The 23,858-nt window shown below is 37.7% G+C and overlaps 1 protein-coding gene across 20 annotated transcripts in view; it reads left to right on the top strand.

Moving 5' to 3' along the window:
• AFDN (afadin, adherens junction formation factor) overlaps positions 1-23,858 on the top strand; it is a 101,271-nt gene that overhangs the window by 47,641 nt on the left and 29,772 nt on the right. For 8 of the 20 annotated variants that reach the window (XM_058167780.1, XM_058167830.1, XM_058167814.1 and 5 more), the window contains exons 9-18: positions 2,544-2,638; positions 5,917-6,176; positions 8,421-8,490; positions 8,944-9,056; positions 13,995-14,050; positions 14,824-15,029; positions 18,457-18,602; positions 19,658-19,752; positions 20,761-21,026; positions 23,715-23,858. In XM_058167780.1, the coding sequence (XP_058023763.1) occupies positions 2,544-2,638; positions 5,917-6,176; positions 8,421-8,490; positions 8,944-9,056; positions 13,995-14,050; positions 14,824-15,029; positions 18,457-18,602; positions 19,658-19,752; positions 20,761-21,026; positions 23,715-23,858 (1,451 nt within the window). Of the gene's footprint in view, positions 1-2,543; positions 2,639-5,916; positions 6,177-8,420; positions 8,491-8,940; positions 9,057-13,994; positions 14,051-14,823; positions 15,030-17,721; positions 17,743-18,456; positions 18,603-19,657; positions 19,753-20,760; positions 21,027-23,714 lie in introns of all 20 variants that reach the window. The other 12 variants (XM_058167752.1, XM_058167745.1, XM_058167732.1 and 9 more) reach the window with 3 other exon arrangements.

The raw sequence follows: 23,858 nt of genomic DNA, 5'->3' as shown, positions 1-23,858 counted from the left end.
CATCTGGATGATTCAGGCGGCCAGCAGCCTTCAACCGCATGCATTTATAATGCCACATGGACCACCTTTACGACTTGGTGTAACACAAGACATTGGGACCCTACTTCAGCCTCAGTGGCAGAGGTGCTGGAGTTTTTACAAGAGGGACTGGAACGGGGGCTTTCCCCTAATACTCTGCGAAGGCAGGTGGCTGCACTGGGTTCTGTTTTGACATTTGGGGACTGGGGCTCCCTCGCTCACCATCTGATGGTGCGTGCATTTCTGCATGGGGTTTCTAATCTATGGTCCCCTACGCTCCACTATTATCCAACTTGGGATCTGACAAGGGTTTTAGAGGCATTGACCAAGGCATCTTTTGAACCATTGAGGGAGCTAGTCTTTGCCTTCTCTCATGTAAGAGAGAAGACGAAGAAAATTGCTTTCCTTGTGGCTATCACATCTGCCTGACGGATATCAGAGTTGGCAGCATTATCGGTGAGGAAGGACCTGTGTATATTTCACTCAAACAGGGTGGTCTAATCTTAAATATAAATTACTACTTGGGAGATAATTTAGATTAGAATATCTGTAACCACTTAAAAACAAATTTTAATAACAGTTCTGTCTCATCTGTATGTCATCCATCCATCCATTATATTGGTTTTAGATTTTTCTTGACATTAAATATATTCCCATGGCCCAATTTAACTGTATTTATTATGTTAGCAATTATCGGAAACATAAAACATATAAACCTCCCCCTCCACCCCTGTACTTGTACTTTCCCTGATCTTCCCAGTGCTTTCCCTTCTTTCCTCCCTTCCTCTTTGGTGGCTTTAGCTTCCCTCACCAACACTTTTGCTTTGCACATCTCTGTTTCAATCATAATCCAGAAAAAAAACAGGCCCGTTTCAGTCCATATGTGGACTAACATTTCAGTTTTATTATGGATTATTTTCTGCATGCAACTATTTGTGCATAAAGTAGTTTGTACACCCCTTCTCAACAGTGAATTAAAAGCTCCTACTGCAAATCAATGGAATCCATATTATTAAGCTACAGACAAACAGACATAGAGAGGCATAAACCTGGTTAGAGGCACTTCTGCTTAGTATTCAGTTACTTTTAACAAAATAGGGCCTAATTGGTTGGTTGGTTTATCTGGCATTCACATATGCCCTACTTTTTATTTCAATGCAAAGGAGAATTCTGTTTAGGATTACTACTTTGATTTGTTGTTAGATTGAGATAACAACTTAACATTGAATAGAAATTACAACACTGTGGAATATGTATTACAGTATTGTTTTCTAAATATTATTTCATCAAAATCATTGACATGGATATTGCCATACCTATGCACTGCAAATGTTCAAATAAAAATAATTTGTGAAATACAATAATTGAGCATCCAGAATAAATATTTGGCAGATATTTTGCATATTTGGGATCACATGCCAAAATCACATAATGCTTCTGATATTTTAGGATAATTATATTTTGTAACTATGTATATAGTCAGTCAAACCTAGACTTTATTGATATAAGGCACAGATGTAACCAGTTCTCATCTTATAAGTGATAATTTGAGAATTCATATGCGCTATTGTTACATTAAAATGTTTAAAAACTAAAAACTTATTTTTTAAAAAATAGAAACCAGGAGTCTGTCAATTCTAGTCCCACCTTAGACATGAAAACTGACTGGGTGACCTTGAGCCACTCACTCTCTCTTAGCCCAAAAATAGTGAGGTAACAGTGTTGTTATTGTGGGGAAAATTGGAAGAAAGAGCATTATGTATATCCACTGCCTTGAGTCTGTAAAAAATATTAAAGGTGAGATAAAACTAATAAACAGGCTGAAAGTTTTACAGCTTGTTCTCCCACATTTGGGGGAAAAGATTTCTTATATAATTTAAGAAGTGTTCTATTTAATCTTTTAATAATACACAAATGAAAATATGTAGAATAGAAAGAATTTAACATTAAAAGCAAACTTTTCCATCTGCAAAGGAAGAAAATGAGAGCTAGCGGAAGAAAGGGATGATCTTTTGAGCAGCCTTTTGGTGGCACAGAGCAGCCTTTTGGTAGCACAGAGAATAATTAATTTTTAAACATAGTTAAAATTAGTTTTGAGGTTACATTTGACACAATATGGGGAGTCTTGAGCTATGGTCAGAATTAAGATCATACATTGTACTGGTCGTTCAGTAGATCACTGTGTGACTGTACCTTATTTTATAATCTTTTTTGAGACAATTGTTAAGCGAATCCATGGGCATTTTTTGCCTGAAACCAGAAGTAGACACCGGATTCCAGTAACAAATGTTAAAAATCGTTATAAATTGTGTGGGGGCATTGCAAATGACTGTACTTGCTGAGTGCCCAAAATGCAATCATGTGATTCAGCGGGGGTGGGAGCAACAGAACTTTGATAAGCAGTCCTGGAAGAGTCCACGGTAACAGTCACTAAGCTACAGGTCATTAAGTCAATGTAGATGATTAGATGTTAAAAAATCAGTGTCTCTTGCTTGGTTTCATGATATTATTATCTGTTGCTACAGATGGTTCTGACTCCAGAGATAAACCAAAGCTCTATCGTTTGCAACTAAGTGTGACAGAAGTTGGTACAGAAAAATTTGATGACAACTCCATTCAGGTGAGTTCAATAATTATTTGGGACAAACAATTCCATAAGAGTTTGTATTCAAGTTTCAGAGTATTAAATAATTATGTTTGTAAGCCACATTTAGCATATTTGAACAAAAATGTAATTGGTTGCAAAATACAGTTGGGAGGCTAAAATATCTTTTTTGACGTGTAATGCAAAATTTCCAAGTGAGTCAGCCAGGGGCAGGTTTCAAGATACCTCTACCGATTTTGCTACCAGTTCTGCATGGTGCTACCAGTTTGCCCAATCCAGGGCAAACCGGTAGCAACCCACCACTTGGCAGGGCATACAATTAAACTCTTCTGTAACATTGCAATGCACAAAGGCCTGTTGGAACATTTGAAGAAAATTTAATATTTTGAGTGATGCTGGAGAAAGTCAATAACATACTAAATTCTTAAATTAATAATACAAACTTGAGAAGTATTTTAAAATGGTTCTCTGAAGTCATTGTCGAATCCTTATAGTCATACACTGTACTGATTTGAGTATATGGTTTTAGTAAAAGTAGGAATCTGAAGAAAAGTCCAATTTTAATAGTTATAAACTATTAGTTATAAACTATAGTTATAGTTATAGTTATAAACTAAAGTTATAGTTATAGTTATAAACTAAAGTTATAGTTATAAACTAAACTAAACTATAAAAGATCCTGGAGCACAGGGGAGCTGCCAGAGGACTGGAAAAAAGCTGATGTAGTTCCCATCTTCAAAAAAGGAAAAAAAACAGATCCAGGAAACTACAGACCTATCAGCCTGACCTCAATACCGGGGAAGATTCTGGAAAAGATAATCAAGCAACGAATCACCGAACACCTAGAAGCAAACAAAGTAATAACCAAAAGCCAACATGGGTTTGTCAAAAACAGATCATGCCAGACTAATCTTATTGCATTCTTTGACAAAATGACAAAATTAGTAGACCAGAGGAATGCTGTCGATATAATTTACTTGGACTTCAGTAAAGCATTTGATAAAGTAGACCATAACCTACTACTAGATAAAGTAGAAAAATGTGGGTTAGACAGCACCACCACCAGATGAATTCGTAACTGACCAATTCGTGGCTGACAAACCGCACTCAACATGTAGTCCTCAACGGAACTACATCCACATGGAGGGACGTATGCAGCGGAGTACCCCAAGGCTCTGTTTTAGGCCCAGTACTCTTCAACATCTTCATCAATGACTTGGACGAGGGGATAGATGGGGAACTCATCAAATTTGCAGATGACACCAAGCTGGCAGGAATAGCCAACACTCCAGAAGATAGGCTCAAGTTACAGAAAGATCTTGACAGACTTGAACATTGGGCGCTATCTAACAAAATGAAATTCAACAGTGAAAAAAGTAAGGTTCTACATTTAGGCCAAAAAAACAAAATGCACCGGTACCGTATATGTGGTACCTTGCTCAATAGTAGTACCTGTGAGAGGGATCTTGGAGTCCTAGTGGATAACCATTTAGATATGAGCCAGCAGTGTGCAGCAGCTGCTAAAAAAGCCAACACAGTTCTGGGCTGCATAAACAGAGGGATAGAATCAAGATCACGTGAAGTGTTAGTGCCACTTTATAATGCCTTGGTAAGGCCACACTTGGAATATTGCATCCAGTTTTGGTCGCCACGATGTAAAAAAGATGTTGAGACTCTAGAAAGAGTGCAGAGAAGAGCAACAAAGATGATTAGGGGACTGGAGGCTAAAACATATGAAGAACGATTGCAGGAACTGGGTATGTCTAGTTTAATAAAAAGAAGGACTAGGGGAGACATGATAGCAGTGTTCCAATATCTCAGGGGTTGCCACAAAGAAGAGGGAGTCGGGCTGTTCTCCAAAGCACCTGAGGGTAGAACAAGAAGCAATGGGTGGAAACTGATCAAAAAAAGAAGCAACTTAGAACTAAGGAGAAATTTCCTGACAGTTAGAACAATTAATAAGTGGAACGACTTGCCTGCAGAAGTTGTGAATGCTCCAACACTGGAAATTTTTAAGAAAATATTGGATAACCATCTGACTGAGATGGTGTAGGGTTTCCTGCCTGGGCAGGGGGTTGGACTAGAAGGCCTCCAAGGTCCCTTCCAACTCTGTTGTTATGTTATGTTAAACAACTGTATATTTAGTAGGTGGAAAAAGAGAAGACAGTCTTCGGGGTAATGCAGGTTTGTGTTCTGTCATTTTGAAATGAGCTCTTGATCTTGGCTTTATGTTTTAACTTTCCTTGTATGAGAAGTTTTGATCACTCACTGGCTCAAGGTTGACTCAGCCTTCCAAGGTTGACAAAATGAGGACCCAGATTGTTGGGGGCAATATGCTGACTCCGTAAACTGCTTAGAGAAGGCTGTAAAGCACTGTGAAGCAGTATATAAGTCTTAAGTGCTATTGCTATTTGTAAAAAGCCCACCAAATAATGGTCTTCAAAAATATGAATTTGCAAATTAGTATTTATGTCTCTTGATATTCTTGGTATTCTGATCTGATGGCACTTGTGATATATTTTGAATTGTATTCAGAAATATTGAATTCCTAATGTGGTAAATGAATATTGAGAGGATAAAGGTCCTCACAAACCTAAAGCACTGTCTTGTATCATGGCTTAGATTAAATTTGAACAAGTGAAAAGTATAATTTTGTTTGTTTCATCAGTGATTTCTAAAATACTTTTGTATCATTTTGTTCTGTGTTCATAGATTTTGTCAATTATAGTTTCTGTTTTTATTAAAACATTTTACTGTAATTACTTCTGAAAATAATTCACAACAGAAATAATAAAGGACACATTTAGGCTGGAATTATTGAGTGAGAAAATTGTTGGTTCAACACATCTTAGTATAAATAAATAAAAGCATAAAATTGATTGGAAACATACTATGAAACAGATCTAATCTCAATTTTGCAATCACTTCTTAGTACAAATGTTCTCAGTTTGCTTCAATAAGATAAAACATAGTAAAAATAAATAATAATTTGATGTCTTTTAAAAATGAATTTTACTGCTACATTTTAGTAGTTAAAAACTTTCTACAATAAGAGCATTATTGGAAAGGAATTGATCACTAATTAATTGTTGATCCCATTACAGTCTAACAACTCTGTTCTGCTTACATAATATTTTATTGATGATTGGTTATGTGCCATCAATTTGCAACAATTTGTGGTTTAAGAGAAAATGGATGTCTCTTTGAGTTATATAATGATTGCATATTTATTATATTTAATTTAAAATCCTGATATATGTTTTTGCTTTTGATTTGATTATTTGTATCTTCAGTTATTTGGTCCAGGAATTCAGTCACATCACTGTGACCTTACTAACATGGATGGAGTTGTTACAGTGACTCCCAGAAGCATTGATGCTGAAACTTACGTAGAAGGTCAACGGATCTCTGAGACCACTATGCTGCAAAGTGGTATGAAAGTTCAGTTTGGGACCTCTCATGTATTTAAATTTGTGGACCCCATTCAAGATCATATTCCTAAAGGACGTCTAGATGCAGGTCACATGGTCAAAAATTCACGTCTCAAATCTGGGTAAATCCACAGTTTTTAAGAAGTAATCCCAAATTTAGAAAATTATTTAAGATGGTGAAGGTGTATCAATGTTTTATGTAATGTGTCAACTAATAATGATGTTAATCTGCTCACCAGTAATTGTTCTCCATTGTATGAACTCTTCTGCAATTCACATGTCATCATCTGTCTATCTATCTATCTATCTAAAAAAGCAAAAACCACTTACACATTAATCACGAAATCTCCAGAACCATAAAGCCTACATTTGAAATTTGCCACATATGTTCCTGTAGGCTTCTAGATGCTCACTAAGAAAGGATTTTTTGAAATGACCATCAGAGCATTAGTATTTCCTATGTTATTATTAACACGCTCTGATGCTAACGAGTTCTGCTTTCCCTCCCCACCTGAAAAGAAATCTGTTCCAAATGCAAAACACAAGCAGAGGAGAGGAGTTTCATTTTCAGTTTTACTTTTACAGCAGCAAGCAGCTTTACTACAGAACAGTTGAACTAAGCCATGCCCAGCCTCCTTCCTGTCTCCTTCTTGCTCACACAGCAAATACTGTTCAAGTTTCCAAACACCCCTCAACTCTCTCACACACTGACAGGATGCTAGCCAGATGAATACTGATGGATGCTTCGGACTAAGGCATTCCCCTCCCACTTCCCCTCTGTTCCAACTGCCAGTGCCCTTATATTAATACACTCTGATGCTATGGAGTTACACATTCTATATTAAGTTTCTGGCTGTAAATGTCAATTTATCAAGCCCGAGCACATAGTTTTGTAGCAAAGCATGGGCGTCCAGCTAGTAATTAGAATAAATGTTAGGATTTTAATAATACTGTACATTAGCAGAAATCAATTTATACATTTATATTTTACTCTTCTTATGGACTATCTCGGCAACTAATGACAACTAAAAACAATATATGATGATGCTATTAAAAGTTACAAAGAAAAGTTATAGAAGAGTGCAACTGTAGTAATTAAAATGGAATTTATTTTGATACTGAAACTAATACCATCATAAAGAGTGTTTTAAGTAACTGATGACAAAAGGTCATCTTAGTGGTAGGAATTGACCTACTTTCCAAGGTAGGGAATTGTACAGTATAAGTGTACTCCCCAAAAGGCTGTTTTCAGCAACATAAGACCTACCCTGTTTATCATCTTTTGAGACTGATTGGCACTTTGCCTATGTCTGGTATTTCTGAAGTTCATCCTTGTCTAAGAAGGATACTTTTTTGCTGCAAAGTTCAGACATTCAATTAGAACTTTATTCCTTTAGATTCCGATGTAGATCATATTCTAGGATGCCAAAAGTTGTTTCAGTGCTGTACCTGGACCTAAAGTCTACTGGGTCTGCTAATTTATTTGTAGAAGAAATACTAACATAAACAAAAAGTATCAGTAGCCTATAATATGGTGAAATAAACAAATATACATACATTTAATGTATTCAAATATTTTAACTGGAATTCTTGCAGGATCTTTTTACATTATAAAAATATACAGTATTAAAATTCAGTTGATATCAATGGAAGAAAAGAATCATCTTGACAATTGCTAATTAAGTATTTTAGATCTTTAAAAATAGCATCATAGCATTTCTGTCTTGAAATCATTAAATAATAATCATTGTTAGCAAATCCACTGGAAGTATGACCATTAGTTTTTATTCAATCTGTTTGAAAAAGAATCTGAAATAAATTCAGAGGTAAAGTATTTCAGGGTATTTTACATTAAATCAGATTTCAGAATAAGAGATGCCACGATACTCTAGTTAAAACATTTTATACAACATTTCTAGACTGTATACAAGATTGACAGAATAACTGATAAATAAAATGTTCAGGCTTGGAAAAAATAAAAGGTTGCCTACATTTAAATAGGTAGGAAGGACTTAACACATTTAATTTTGAATCATATTGAGCATGTAGAGGTTTACACTTCAAATGTGAATCGTTTGTTTTGCGCTAGGGTCAGCTCTGTTTGATCCAAAGATACTTTCAAAATGCCCAGGACATTTCACAAACTTGAATTGTGAAATTATACGCTCAAAATAAGTTTGAACCAAAATGTGCATACCACTTCTTAACACTTTCAGATACTTTATATTTTTATATGAATCAAATACACAGTGAATTTGCTAACAATGAGTACTGAACAATTATGTAAGAATTGCTTTTATTATATATGCTTATGTTTACTGAATGTTCCTAATCATCTAGTTCTTGAATGTATATTGCCTTCTCAGAGGTGTACAAGAAACTACTTTTGATTTGGAAGGAGACATCCAAAGTGTAACAGGATTATCTACAAGCAAGGTAACAGATTATTAGTCTGAATAGCATGACTACTATCAGATTTAACAGTTGGTACTTTAAATATATTTAAAAACACAAGAACATCTCAGTATAACCATTCAGTTTTCTGTTTAGTGCTTTGAATGATTTGATGATTTATTTTTAAAGTGCAGGCAGTCTTTTTCTCACTGATTTATCAAATAACATTTTCATGGAATTTATGCAAAATATTAGGAGGAGATTTGTAGCAGCTGTACTGTTGGAATGCCATATGGGAATGGACAGGGCACCTTCAGAGGAAACATTTGCTTATTTGGTTTTAGAAAGACAGTGATAGGTTTTCAGAAAGTATGTTCATTATTACTAAATTTGATAAGATAAATCTTTAAGAAACTTGTGAGGATTCACACATTTTATATGAAAGTAAATTTAAATCCACTAAAACAACTTTTGGATATGTGTTGTATGAAGCAGAGCATCAATAGATTGGACTGTGACAGAATGTCAACTTCTAGCACAGCTGAACGAAGCATGGTGAAACCAATGATCAGAATAGAACAGCAAGATTATCACAAGCAGGATGGCAGGTACCAGAAATACTTCTTTAAATTTTGTGACTAAAATTTACAGAACATTATTTTTAAATTAAAACAAAACAAAACACAACAGGCAGGTTTGAGAAGGAACTGATGTTATTTGGGATGAGTTTGATTCTGTGGCTCTCGAGGACGTGGACAGGTTGCTGGGGAGGTTGCATGCAACTACATGTTTACTGGACCCGTGTCCTTCCTGGTTAGTGCTGGCTGCTCAGGAAGTGACACGAGGCTGGCTCCAGGGGATTATAAATGCTTCTTTGGTGGAAGGGGTTTTCCCCGCCGCCTTGAAAGAGGCGGTGGTGAGACCCCTCCTCAAGAAGCCTTCCCTGGACCCATCTATTTTGGGAAATTATCGTCCAGTCTCCAACCTTCGCTTTGTGGCGAAGGTTGTAGAGAGTGTGGTTGCATGGCAGCTCCCCCAGCACCTGGAGGAAACTGTCTATCTAGACCCGTTCCAGTCCGGCTTCCGACCCGGTTATAGCACGGAGACGGCTTTGGTCGCGTTGGTGGATGACCTCTGGAGGGCCAGGGACAGGGGTTGCTCCTCTGCCTTGGTCCTATTAGACCTCTCAGCGGCTTTCGATACCATCGACCATGGTATCCTGCTGCGCCGGTTGGAGGGATTGGGAGTGGGGGGCACCGTTTATCGGTGGTTCTCCTCCCATCTCTCTGACCGGTCGCAGACGGTGTTGACGGGGGGGCAGACGTCGTCCTCGAGGCGCCTCACTTGTGGGGTGCCTCAGGGGTCACTTCTCTCGCCTACCCTGTTCAACATCTATATGAAGCCGCTGGGTGAGGTCATCAGTGGTTTCGGGGTGAGTTATCACCTGTACGCTGACGATACTCAGCTGTACCTTTCCACCCCGGACCACCCCAACGAAGCGGTCGAAGTGCTGTCCCGGTGCCTGGAAGCTGTACAGGTCTGGATGGGGAGAAACAGACTCAAGCTCAATCCCTCCAAGCCGGAGTGGCTGTGGATGCCGGCACCCTGGTACAGTCAGCTGCATCCGCAGCTGACTGTTGGGAGCGAGTTAGTGGCCCCAAAGGAGGTGGTTCGCAACTTGGGCGTCCTCCTGGATGGACGGCTGTCCTTTGATGAACATCTGGCGGCCGTCTCCAGGAGGTCCTTTTACCAAGTTCGCTTGGTCGGCCAGTTGCGTTCCTTCCTTGACCGGGATGCCTTATGCACGGTCACTCACGCTCTGGTTACATCTAGGTTGGATTACTGCAATGCTCTCTACATGGGGCTGCCCTTGAGGTGCACCCGGAGGCTACAGTTAGTCCAGAATGCGGCTGCGCGAGTGGTAACGGGAGCCAGTCGTGGCTCCCACGTAACAGCACTACTCCGTAGCCTGCACTGGCTTCCTGTGGTTTTCCGGGTGCGCTTCAAGATTTTGGTTACCACCTTTAAAGCGCTCCATGGCTTAGGACCCGGGTACTTACGAGACCGCCTGCTGTTACTTTATGCCTCCCACCGACCCGTGCGCTCTCACAGAGGGTCTCCTTAAGTGCCGTCCGCCAAACAGTGTCGGCTGGCGGCCCCAGGAGTAGGGCCTTCTCTGTGGGGGCACCGGCGCTCTGGAGCGAACTTCCCCTGGCTTCGTCAAGTGCGGATCTTCGGACCTTCCGTCGTAAGCTAAAAACACACCTATTTATTCAAGCGGGACTGGCATAATAGTGTTAAATTTTAATTCGGGGTTTTATTAATATTTCTAAAATTTTAAAACTAAATTTTAATTATCAGCCTTTTTGTAATTTGCTAGGTTTTAAATGTTTTAATTTGTATATATTCCTGTGTTTTATCTTGGCTGTACACCGCCCTGAGTCCTTCGGGAGAAGGGCGGTATAAAAATTTAATAAAATAAAATAAATAAATAAATAAACTTGTATGTATTTTTATGGAGAAAACTAATACTTTGAAAGGTCTTTCCAAATAATAGGTTATATTTTTTATTAAGATACTAGTGGTTTTTTTATTTTTATTTTACAGCCATTGCAAATCATAGTGTGCTACAAGTTCTGTAGAGTAGTTTTTTTTACTTGTTACAATTTGTTCATACTTATCTAACAGCCTGCCTATGGAGTTTCTTTCTGGACAGTTCCTAACTCTTCTTGCATTTGAGGCCATATGGTGAAAGGGGAGCAAACGGCTTGTGTTCAGTTCTTGAACCATTGTCTTAGGGTGGTCAGGGTTTTACTTCTTTGGATTACAACTAATTTGAAATCCCAAAGTGCTTTTCAAAAGGCAACTGGACTTTCTTGTTTTTTTCCTTGAAAATGTTTCACTTCTCATCCAAGAAGCTTCTTCAGTTACTATGGCTTTCCGAACTGAAGAAGCTTTTTGGATGAGAAGTGAAATGTTTTCAGTGAAAAAAACAAGAAAGTCCAGTTGTCTTTTGAAAAGCATCTTTATTTATTTATTTATTTATTTTGTTAGATTTCTAGACCGCCTTTCTCCTGAAGGACTCAGGGCGGTGTACAGCCAGGATAAAAATGAACAATGTACAATTAAAAATTAAATTAAAAAACTTATTATACAATTTGGCCGAAAAATTAAAATATTTAAAATCTAAAAAACCCCAATTTAAAACTTAAATAAAATTTAAATTCAGAATCTAAACAGTCTAAGAAAGCCCCGCGCGAACAAACAAGTATGTTTTCAATTCGTGGCGAAAGGTCCGAAGGTCAGATATTTGGCGTAAACCAGGGGGAAGTTCATTCCAAAGAGTAGGAGCCCCCACAGAGAAGGATCTTCCCCTGGGGGCCGCCAGCCGACATTGTTTGGCGGACGGCACCCTGAGAAGTCCCTCTCTGTGCGAGCGTATGGGTCGGTGGGAGGCATGAGGTAACAGCAGGCGGTCCCGTAAGTACCCAGGCCCCAAGCCATGGAGCGCTTTAAAGGTGGTAACCAGAACCTTGAAATGCACCCGAAAGGCAACAGGTAGCCAGTGCAGTCTGCGCAGGAGAAGTGTTACATGGGAGTTACGTGGAACTCCCTCTATCACCCGCGCAGCTGCATTCTGGACCAACTGAAGCCTCCGAGTGCATCTCAAGGGGAGCCCCATGTAGAGAGCATTGCAATAATCCAGGCGAGAGGTAACGAGAGCATGAGTGACTGTGCATAAGGCATCCCGATCAAGGAAGGGGCGCCACTGGCGTACCAGGCGAACCTGGTGAAAGACTCTCCTGGAGACGGCCGTCAAATGATCTTCAAATGACAGCGTGCATCCAGGAGAACACCTAAGTTGCGCACTCCTTCCCTTGGGGCCAATAACTCGCCCCCAACAGTCAGCTGCGGCTGCAGCTGACTGTGTCGGGGTGCCGGCATCCACAGCCACTCCGTCTTGGAGGGATTGAGCTTGAGCTTGTTCCTCCCCATCCAGACCCGTACGGCCTCCAAACACCGGGATAGCACTTCAACAGCTTCGTTGGGGTGGCCCGGGGTGGAAAAGTACAGCTGACTGTCATCAGCGTACAGCTGATATCTCACCCCGAAGCCACTGATGATCTCACCCAACGGCTTCATATAGATGTTGAACAGGAGGGGCGAGAGAATCGACCCCTGTGGCACCCCACAAGTAAGGTGCCTCGCGGTCGACCTCTGCCCCCCTGTCAACACCGTCTGCGACCGGTCAGAGAGATAGGAGGAGAACCACCGATAAACGGTGCCTCCCACTCCCAACCCCCCCAACCGGTGCAGCAGGATACCATGGTCGATGGTATCAAAAGCCGCTGAGAGATCTAACAGGACCAGAGCAGAGGAATGACCCCTATCTCTGGCGCTCCAGAGATCATCTACCAACGCGACCAAAGCTGTCTCCGTGCTATATCCGGGTCGGAAGCCGGACTGGAATGGGTCTAGATAGACGGCTTCATCCAGGTACTGGGGTAGCTGCCGTGCCACAGCACTCTCTACAACCTTCGCAATAAAGCGAAGGTTGGAGACCGGACAGTAATTACCTAAAATAGCTGGGTCCAGGGAAGGCTTCTTAAGGAGGGGTCTCACCACCGCCTCCTTCAAGGTGGCAGGGAAAACTCCCTCCAACAAAGAAGCGTTGATAATTCCCTGGAGCCATGACCTAGATGATTGATCATCTCCATAAACAACTAATTTGAAACATTCCTGGTACATTTGTTTTGTCACATGCATGAAGCAACCTTTTTGGGGGTTGGGGGGACAGCCTCCTTTTAAGCCATGTTAAATCTAATATGTGAGAAATTAATTAAAGCTGGCAAACACTATTCAGCATTTTAATATTTCTATAAGTACTGTAATCTATTAACCTGCAGATTGTATTTCTGAAATCAGTCAAAGCAATAAATTTAAAAATAGACTTTCAATGGCTCATAACATATTACTCAACCAAATTAAAATTAAAAGTGCTGACTTAATCTCCAAATCTTCATATTTTGAGATTCTTTCTCTTGTTTTCTACCCATACTACCTGAACCTTTATTTAGCAATTTATGGGTACTCGGCATACTGAAATCTATCAGATGACTACTCTTGAATGAGCTATCTGATCAACAACTCTCCTTTATGTAATACTTTTATAATATAGTTTATAAATTAACCTCTCGTTCCCTTTTCTTTTCCCTGGTTATAAGTTTAAGTAACATGATCTAATTACAGTAGATGACTAATTATCTTGAACAATATATTGTGTGCTGCAAATGCATTAATAATGCAGATCTTCAATTCAAGTAGGCTTGCTGTCTTTTCAGCAAATGCAACAGTGAATCTAATAGTAAGAGCAAGAAAGTAACAAGATATATTTCCCGCTCGCCAGTATTTTTGTATTTCATATCTACACAAAAAATGTATACAACCATAAAACAAAAACCTTTGGAAAATTCTTTATCTCTTGAAAATGAAATTAATTTGTTCTCCTTGAACTGGATTTCTGAACATCTGCTTTCCGCCTCTAGACTTCAGGATGGTCCAGAATTGATACTACCTGCAAGTGTTGAATTCAGAGAAAACTGTAAGTATGTATTTTTGTTTAAAAAAATAATCAAGAGTAATAACAACGTTTATTACAAAATGTTTTACTTTGATAATATTGGAAATAGAAATTTACTGCAGTAATGATATAAAAATAATCAATGTTTAAATTCATGTCTATAAGCAAATTTCTGATTCCATATGATGTGAGATATAAAAACCAGTTTAAAAGTACTAGTTTTGTCCTGAATTTTGTCAGACTCTCAGTTATTTGGATCTGCTTTAGTTAACAAGAATGAACTTTCTAATTTAAGATAAATCTACTGTGTTAAATATTTTAGAAAGCAGCAGCCCAAGAAAGATTAAATGGCCATTCAGTCATTTTGCCAGTGGTGTTAGTAGTGATCATGGGCATCAAATACTTGAGGCAAAATACAAGATTTTGACTATCTCATTAAAACAAGAATAACTCCAAATCCATGTATAGAATTACTAAATTACTTGCCATGTTTTAGGTTAATGTGAGAAAATTCATTTAAATTATTGGCATAGACATTATGTAGATACAGATACAGTATCTTTGATACAAATTTATTAAACTTCTTTTTGCATTTTGCTTTACTTGCCTGTTTACTATTTATTATTTAATTTTCAGTAATTTAATCTTGTAAAAATATTTTGGTGTTAATGTTTGAATCATGAAAGTGATCCCAATAATTTATTTGGGTTTTTTCCTGAAGTGGTGTTTTATTATTGCTTCTTAGATTTTTCAGTTAAGAGTTAGCTTATCCCCTTTTTGTTTTTGTTCTTCAGCGGAGGATGCTTTTTTGTCTGCCATCATCAATTACACCAATAGCTCAACAGTTCATTTTAAGCTATCGCCTACTTATGTTCTGTACATGACATGTCGGTATGTATTATCAAGCCAGTACAGACCTGACATCAGTCCCGCTGAACGAACTCACAAAGTCATTGCGATAGTCAACAAGATGGTGAAAATGATGGAAGGAGTTATACAAGTGAGTTTCAGTCTAAGAACCTATTACATTATTTACATCCACAAAAAAGACTGCTTTTGCAGGATTGTTTTTACCAAGTTGCATTTATATTAGAGATCATAAGCATAGTTTGTTTTGGATATCATAATGCCATTTGTAATTGTGTATGATATAACTCTTGTTGTGACCAAATTGCAGTCAGACATTTGTAATGAACCTACAAAAATATTGAAAATGTTTTTAAAAACAGTGATACTTCTTGATATGGAATGGTGAACAGGAGGTACAAATGATCTGTTAATGTTAATATTCATATGTTTTATTGGTAGATATCTAAATTACCTTCAAATTTTGTTTGAATTATCAGTATTGGTTCAGTTTTATGGAATATAATGGTAATCATGTTATAATCCTATCATATGTTGTATTCTGCCTTTTTAATGGAAGTTGCTATGAATAAAACTCTGTTCGCAGACGTTTCTGCTGATAGCTGTGAGTGGGTAATTCCCCCAAAATGTGGGCTGGTGGGTCATTCCTCCAGAAAAACTGTGTAGAAAGTTGGTGAGAAGATGAGGGTGGCAGCGGTGGGGAGGAGGTGAATTGTGAACTGTGTCCTTTTCTTCAGCAAGATTTCAGTCATGGGAAGATTACTTCTGTTTATGGAATGAACACTCTGGATCCAAACTATTATCCATCTAGGCAGGGGTAATAAATTATTATTGATAATAATTATAATTAAACATGGCAAACTTTAAATATAAAGTGATGCCATAATTTGAGCATCACTCAATTTTTTTTATATTCTGTGTCCAAATAATTCCATTTATATGAACAATGTATTCCTAGTTACGCAGCCAATTTATTAAGTGTTTCAATTTTCATTTTCTTTTAAATTGTCCTGTTTCTGTCTTCACATGGTCTCCTGTTACTTTAATGATGCTGTAGATTTGAAGTATGATTCTGCAAGGACTAATGTGCAAAAACTGTTTAATAGAAGCCAGTAGAACACTTCTCACAGCGGGCTGCCATCTTATTTAGCAGGCATAGCTACACTGCCTCATACTCTTTGAGACAGGCATTGTGTGTATGTGTATGACTTTGAGTCAGTCTTTGACTTCTTGTGATTGTCTGAACTAGTTCCTGTTAGTCTTTTATGCATAGTTTTGAAACATAGGTAACATTATTTTTGCATAATAATGACCTATAATTATTGTTTCAATAATTTTATTAAGAATTGTATTATATTAATAATACTAATACAAGAAACAAATATAAAAAGTAAGAAAAAGAAACTCTCTCGTTTATCCCCAGTAAGTATATTCAAATTAATAACATCATTATTTTATGACATACAACCAAGTACATTTCTATTTTCTCCTGAAAAATTTAGATTTCATGAATACCACAGGAAAACAAGTTTGTTAGCTCAGGGGCTGTAGCACTAAAGACGTTTTATAAAAAAACCTATAGTGGTCAAAAATGAAAAAAATCATGAATATCACAAATATTCTATTAAACAAAAATTATATTAAACAAAAGAGCTTTACTATGAAGCAGAACCTCTTGTAAAGGAAAGCTACAAATAGGGCCTATTCAGTTTGATCACTTAATTGGCAGCATTTTTCATTAACCAAACGACTAATATTTCATTTTATGATTGGCTTGGTATGTAATTTTGTTTTTTAAAATCGTATCTACAATGATGGATTACAGGGGACCCATTCGAATATTAGTACAGCAATCCTGCCCATTTCCTCTCATTTGTTGCTGAGCAAAAATATTGTTCCTTTTTTGCTTTCCATTCTCTTCTCTTTCCTTGCCTGATTGAGACTTCTTTTGCCTAAGAGGGAAATGATGTTTGTTGTTTAAGTTCTTACCCAGCAGACACTATTGTAGGTAGATCAATCTGTCCCAGCTTAGCCGCCTCTTTCCCTTCCTTGCACAATTTCAGTTTCATTCTTTTTCCCCCGGTATTGCTTGATAGGAGATTCTTTCATACAGCCACAATGTATGTATAGCTTTGGCTGACCAGAGCCCACCTGACTAGGAGGCCAAGGTGAGCTGCTAAGCCACTGCCCCTCCTCTTCCTGCAGCACTTCCCATGGCTTACCCTGAATATTTGTGTGGTCTTAAGTCTCTGATCTTGCTGTGAAGCATTGTTTCAGTGGTTTGGAAGTATTATTTGGAGACATAGAAAATGACTTTCAGTGAGAAAAAATAAGTGAGACGATAGAGAAATAAATACAAGAGTGACTTAGGAACTCCTGGATTCAAAGGCTAAAGAAACAAAAAGTATAAAGTTTTGAACAAATGCATTGTTTTATTTTGCAGAGGTTTTCTTTTCTTTTCTCTAACAAAACAATACTGTTACTAACTATTATGGCTAGTATGGTGAAGAATTGCCAAGATAGAAGACTTTATTGGCTTCCATGGACAGATTTAGACATTATTCCATGCAGAATTGTACCATTGGTATTAATACATATATATAGATTGGCTGGAGGAAAAACTTGGACTTCCTCTAAAAAGTTTCGTGTGTGTGTGTGTGTGTGTATCTTTTAATTTCTCAGTTATATCATGTTCCCCCAGTGAAATGTTTTAATGTGACTGAGCATAAGTCTTGTGTTTTCATATTTTAGTGTTTCATTTCTAAAATTGTCATGATTGTTCACAAGTTTCTTTCTTCTGTTTGATTTCCTTCGTTTTTCTCCAGGAGGTAGACCAGGTTGATCAGGTAGGATATATTGCTGGGAACTGATCCTAGCTATGTTGGCTTAGCTCAGTTTCTCATGCTGCTTCCATGTAAAATATAATATTTCTACAGCTGGATTGAACATAACACTCATTCAGCAACTGGAACATGCAGTACTAAAATCCTTTTTTGACTGCGCAGCCTATCAGCATTTCATAATTTCTGCTTAACGCACTTCAGTACAGAGATGTAATGACGAAAGTTCTTTTCCTTCCTTTTTTGTTTATTTTGTCTGTGGTTCTGTTCTTTGGATCTCATCTGAGGTTGCCTGGCCTAGCATTTGTGGTCGGGAAAGGGTGAGATAGATCAGTACTTGATACTGCTTGGTGTCAAAGCCAATGACGAGGCAGTATCTGGGTGACAGTGTGTATTAATGAATGTGTGCTCACACACAAACAGATTACCAGATAATGCATACATCTAAGCTTTTAACATTTCATGACAACATGCTAAGTCCATTTCATTAACAGCATTTGGAAAATTTAATATTTTATCATTCAACTTGCAATTTAAAGCAGTTGTAACACACACTATATATTATTTGCAGTTTCATATAAATTCTTTGCAAGTATCTGGTAACTGAGATATGTTTTTGTTATTGGTACTGGTCTATCTAACAGAGCCTTTGACAGAATGAAAGCTGAAATACAGAATAAATTTATGTTGATGTTTACAGCCCTTTTTCAATATTTGCAGAAACAGAAGAATATTGCTGGGGCACTTGCTTTTTGGATGGCAAATGCATCTGAGTTGCTAAACTTTATTAAGCAGGATCGAGACTTAAGCCGAATCACATTAGATGCACAAGATGTTTTGGCACACCTAGTTCAGATGGCATTTAAGTAAGGAAAACTAATTTATTCTTGGGGATCCGTTTTAATTTTTCTTAATAAGCAGTTGTTTATTCTGATTGAATTCTAAATCCGTTTGGAAACAAATAATGTGTGTTTCTAAAGGTGTAAATGTTCTGATGTGTATTCTTTCTATTTTTTAAAATATTGTTATAGATATGGCATAGTTACTATATTCTGAAAAACTATAAATTGTTCTATAGTTATAAAAGAGACATTCAGTTTGGAGCTCTAAGGAGTATTCAGGAATATTGGATTAGCATTGCATTTTAAAATTAAGGTAACTCCCCCCCCCCGAGAACCTGAAATCTAAGATACCTTCCCATCCCCCCCAAAAAAGAAAAATCAGAAAAAATGTTAAATATATGAAATTCCTATACACAGTCCACCTTTCTTAACTTGTTAAGTAGGGAAATCAACAGTGATTCCCCCCACAAAAATAATAGTGCCATAAAATAATTAATTTGAGATATTGGTTAAATGAGCCCCCCATGCCTGTTTTGGACGTAGCAGGCCTACCTGAAACCTCCAAAGGCCGGAAACGGCCCATTTTCAGACTTTCAGTAGGCCTGTTTTTCGCCCTTCCCAGGCTCCAGAGACTTTCCTGGAGCCTGGGAAAGATGAAAACAGCCTCCCACCCCGAGGCCCTCCGGAGGCCGAAAATGCCCCCCCCAGAGCCTCTGCGCAAGCCCTGTACTTACCTGGCATCCAAAATGGGTCACATGGAGACTCCTAAGAGGGGAGGGGTGGCATGCATGGGGCCAGCAAAAATAAGCTGGCTGGCACGCACATGTGCACTGGAGCTGAGCTAGGTCAATGGCTCGCATGCCCGCAGATATGGCTCTGCGTGCCACCTGTGGCACGTGTGTCATAGGTTTGCCACCATGGCCATAGAACAGTGGGACTTATTTTTGAGTTGGTGCCTGTAGGGAACATCTGGCAGATGTAGATTTTCTAGTGTTGTTAATGAAATTATTTTTCATAGCACTACCGGCTTGAACCTATTTGCCTACTATTCACCAGTTTCACACAATTTACTTTTCCAGATATTTGGTCCACTGTCTTCAGTCAGAGCTTAATAACTACATGCCTGCATTCCTTGATGATCCAGAAGAGAATAATTCTCAAAGACCTAAAATAGGTTAGAATATGTTATGTTATATTAATTATAATGTATGTTATCTTAACAAATCTGTGATAGCATAATGAGCGTTTGTTAGGAAACCCTGCTGAGTATATTCATGCACAGTAAGAAATATTTTATTTACTTGGTCACCTCCTGAAAACCAGGTCATCCATTACATTATTGTTTGTGTGATATTAGAATGTACTTGTTAATATAAGTACAAACACTTACCTGTGGAGGTGTAAATGAATATTATAATTATGATCTAATAGGGTCTTATAGTAAAGTCATATGTAACTTCATTTTGGACAAAAGATACTTTACATAAACGTCAATGGTTTATATTATTTTACTAAAACTCTAATAGTGGAATACTAAAATACTAAATACTAAAATATTATTAAGATTTAGATGATAGCATTACTAAAAAAAATGTGTAAAAAGTTTAGAAGAAACTCAGCTAGTTTGATGTGTTGGAATACCCAAGAGTACAGTTTTGGAATACCCAACAATAAAACTATATTGGGAAGTAATAACTATAAATCACCGGTGGATTCCTTAATTATCTTGTTTGTGGCTTAAATAGGGAAATTATCTTGTTTGTGGCCTTTAATTTATTATAGATTGTAACTGCAAATAAGAAAAAGACTGCTGTTCCCATGTTTACATACTGTTTATGTTACAACTAAGGTAACAGATTTGGCAGCTTGCCAATAATACAATAGTAATAGCCAACCGCTTGTTTTTGTTTCTGAGAATCAGAGAGGGAGAGAGGCAGGGAAAGCAGTAAAGGATTAAAATAATAAAAACTTATTTTTATCCATATCAATATATTTGTATTAATTATATATTGCATTAATATTTATAATATGTGATAAATTATAAAGTAATGTAAGATGTTCAGTGATCTTTCTCTAATAAAGATTTCCATTTAGACTTTAGCTTTTGATATTAACATAGATGCATAGTTCCATTTTGAATTTATTGCTGAGTAAAATGTCATGTGCAACTTTTTTCTTGTAGATGATGTCTTGCATACATTAACTGGCGCCATGTCCCTGTTGCGACGATGTAGAGTGAATGCAGCACTGACAATACAGCTCTTCTCCCAGCTATTTCATTTTATCAACATGTGGCTTTTTAACAGATTGGTTACTGATCCAGATTCAGGACTTTGTTCACATTACTGGGGAGCTATTATTCGTCAACAGTTGGGTCATATAGAAGCCTGGGCAGAAAAACAGGGTTTGGAACTGGCTGCTGATTGTCATCTCAGTCGGATAGTACAAGTAGGTATTTGAGTATATTAGAAAAAAATAAATTCACAGTCTTTTGAGGCACATAGATCGAGTTGTATAAGACAGTATTTAATGAATTTTAATAAAAAGCTTTAGGAAATTAGGAAATCCCCCTATTATTCAGTTCTGCTATATTATTGACCCAGTTTCTGTACCATAATCTGTGGTGCTTTTGTTGAAAATTCTTAATTGGATGGGAATGCTTAAGCACTATTTAATTGTGGATCTAATTCTTATGAGTAGATTTCAGAATGTGCTATTTACTGTTGAGTCTATATAGTATATGGCAGTGATGGCTATCCTTTTTACTGTCGCGTGCCAATAGTGGGGGTCACGGGGGGGTCGCACGTGTGCCCACACCCATAATTCAATGCGGGGCCCCCCACACATGCATGCGCGACACACACACACCACGTTCCTGCCGCTTTTGGCACACAATGGCACGGTGGGCCTAGTAGGCCCTTTTTTCGCCCTCCCCAGGCCCCAAAGGCTTTCTTTCCTTTTTCTCAGAGGCTGTTTTCACCCTCCCCCACGCCCCCGGAGGCCAGAAAAGGCCCATTTGCTGACTTCTGATGGGTTGAGAAGGCCTGTTTTTTGCTCTCCCCAGGATCCAGAGCCTTTCTAGGCTAGAGCAAAAAGCAGGCTTTCCCCACCACCACCAGAGGCCCTCCAGAGGCCGGAAACAGCCTGTTTCCTGACTTCTGGCGGGCCTAGAAGGCCCGAAAATCAGCTTGCATGTGCCGGAGCTGAGCTAGGGAAACACTCCTTTGCCCACTGATATGGCTCCGGGTGCCACCTGTGCCATAGGTTAGCCATCATGGGTATATGTGATTCCATAATGTTTGGTTTGTGCCTGATGCTTGCCTTTGTATATTCAGAACTGTTGGGACAGTTTGTGTAAGTATGGCTGTTTTTTTTGTGTAGTTTTAAAGAGCTGCTCTGAAAAGTTGATAAATCTAGTAAATTTCATGTTACTAATTTTTGGTTCTTCTAGACTAGACAGTTTTAGGCTTTGGATTATACTTCATATTCTATTCTATACTATATTTCCTTTTTATTGTACAAAAGCTATGCTGATTCTAAATTAGTGTATGCCTTTGATAATCGGCTGGATAAGTCTACATAGCATACTTTGTGACATCAACATATTATTTTGTACTATTTCAAATTATGTTATAATATTTTATAATATTTAATATTATGTTATATAAGGAATTCATGCCTTGGGGAGGGGATTGGACTAGAAAACCTCCAAGGTCCTTTCTAGCCCTGTGATTCTATGATTCTATTTTTACTACAGAGTTCTGTGGCTCTGTATGCAAACAGCATGAAACAATTTCTGACAAAGGCCCTTCTTTCTTTCTGCAACTTTCACTTTTAAGTTATGGATGGAAGTTTCTGGGGGCATTGTTTTTCTTTTTTTTCATCCCAAATGGACCTTTCCTGATATTTTTCTGTTACTGCAGAAATTTGCATTAGAGCTTTTCTGAACGGCTAGAGTTTTTGAGCAATATAACCAAATCCTACTGACTTCTTATACATGCACAATACGGAGATAAAATAGTTGCTTGTATTTTAGTGTCATAGGATGGCAGCTATCTGATACCTTACTGACACAGAGGTAGAAGCCATAATAACCTTGGCAGGAAAATTTCCTCTATTTCTTGACAGTCAGAACTCAAAAAAAGACACATTCTTGGTCATTGCTAAACTGACTGTTTTGATGCTCTCTTCATATTTCTTCGAAGAATGTGCGAACTTTTGATAAAGGAAAATAAAGAGATCTTCCTGTTTAGCAAAGGGAAATCATGCAACACAATTTTCAATGTAAATGCATGTGAATACAATATTAGTGCACAGTCACTTTGAAAACCTTTTCCTTTTGAGTCCATCTTCTGGTAGCCAGAAAGGCATATGGTAATCTCAAATTCTATTTATTGTTCCATATATCTTTAATAAAATGGTAAGATGGGATGCTGTACAGCCAAATACCAGCCTCAAACATACTTAATTTTAAAAATGTCTCTTGACCTCTCGTGGCCCTCATAAATGATGAGGTCTGTCTTTTTGGGGTGTTTTATTTTATTGACTATTTATTTAAATAGTCATTTGATGTATATGTTGTTTATTACATTCATATTTACATTCATATTTTGTGAACCACTTTTATTAACTAGACTGGATGAAAAGAGAATTTTTTAAAATCATAAATGTGAACTATGTGCAAAGTTGGAGTTACTTGGATTATAAGAATTTCCTTGAAACATTTTTCAGTATAAATTTGCCTGGAAACTTTCCATAGAAATGTAGTGATACACTATTTTAATTTAGCTTGGAATGAATATATATTGTACATCTTGCAGTTCATTCCTAAATAAACCCAAATGGTGGGGAACAAACAAAACTCTAGCATTTTTGGTAATTAGGTTTGTAATGTGTAATGTTAAACCAATCCATGGCAAGACAAAATCAAGCTATATTTTACATTTGTCCAGTGATTATGGTATGCTGACTGATTGAAGAAAAAAAATGAGGCAAAGCATAATCCAAAATGAAAATTGCACTGTTTCAATATTTTCCTGATGAACTTAAGTAGTACTAAATCAGAAGCATTTATCTATGTTACAGTGTTCACTGTTATTATCAAAGAGATCTACTTATAATCATCTTTTTTTTCAGGCAACTACATTACTTACTATGGATAAGTATTCTCCTGAAGACATTCCTAATATTAATAGTACCTGTTTTAAACTCAATTCTTTACAACTGCATGCATTGCTACAAAACTATCACTGTGCCCCAGATGAGCCATTTATCCCACCA

This window comes from Ahaetulla prasina, chromosome 1 (assembly GCF_028640845.1).
Source record: "Ahaetulla prasina isolate Xishuangbanna chromosome 1, ASM2864084v1, whole genome shotgun sequence".
Taxonomy (NCBI): domain Eukaryota; kingdom Metazoa; phylum Chordata; class Lepidosauria; order Squamata; family Colubridae; genus Ahaetulla; species Ahaetulla prasina.
The sequence above is the reverse complement of the archived record's forward strand: the minus strand, read 5'-3'. Positions and strand labels throughout refer to the sequence as shown.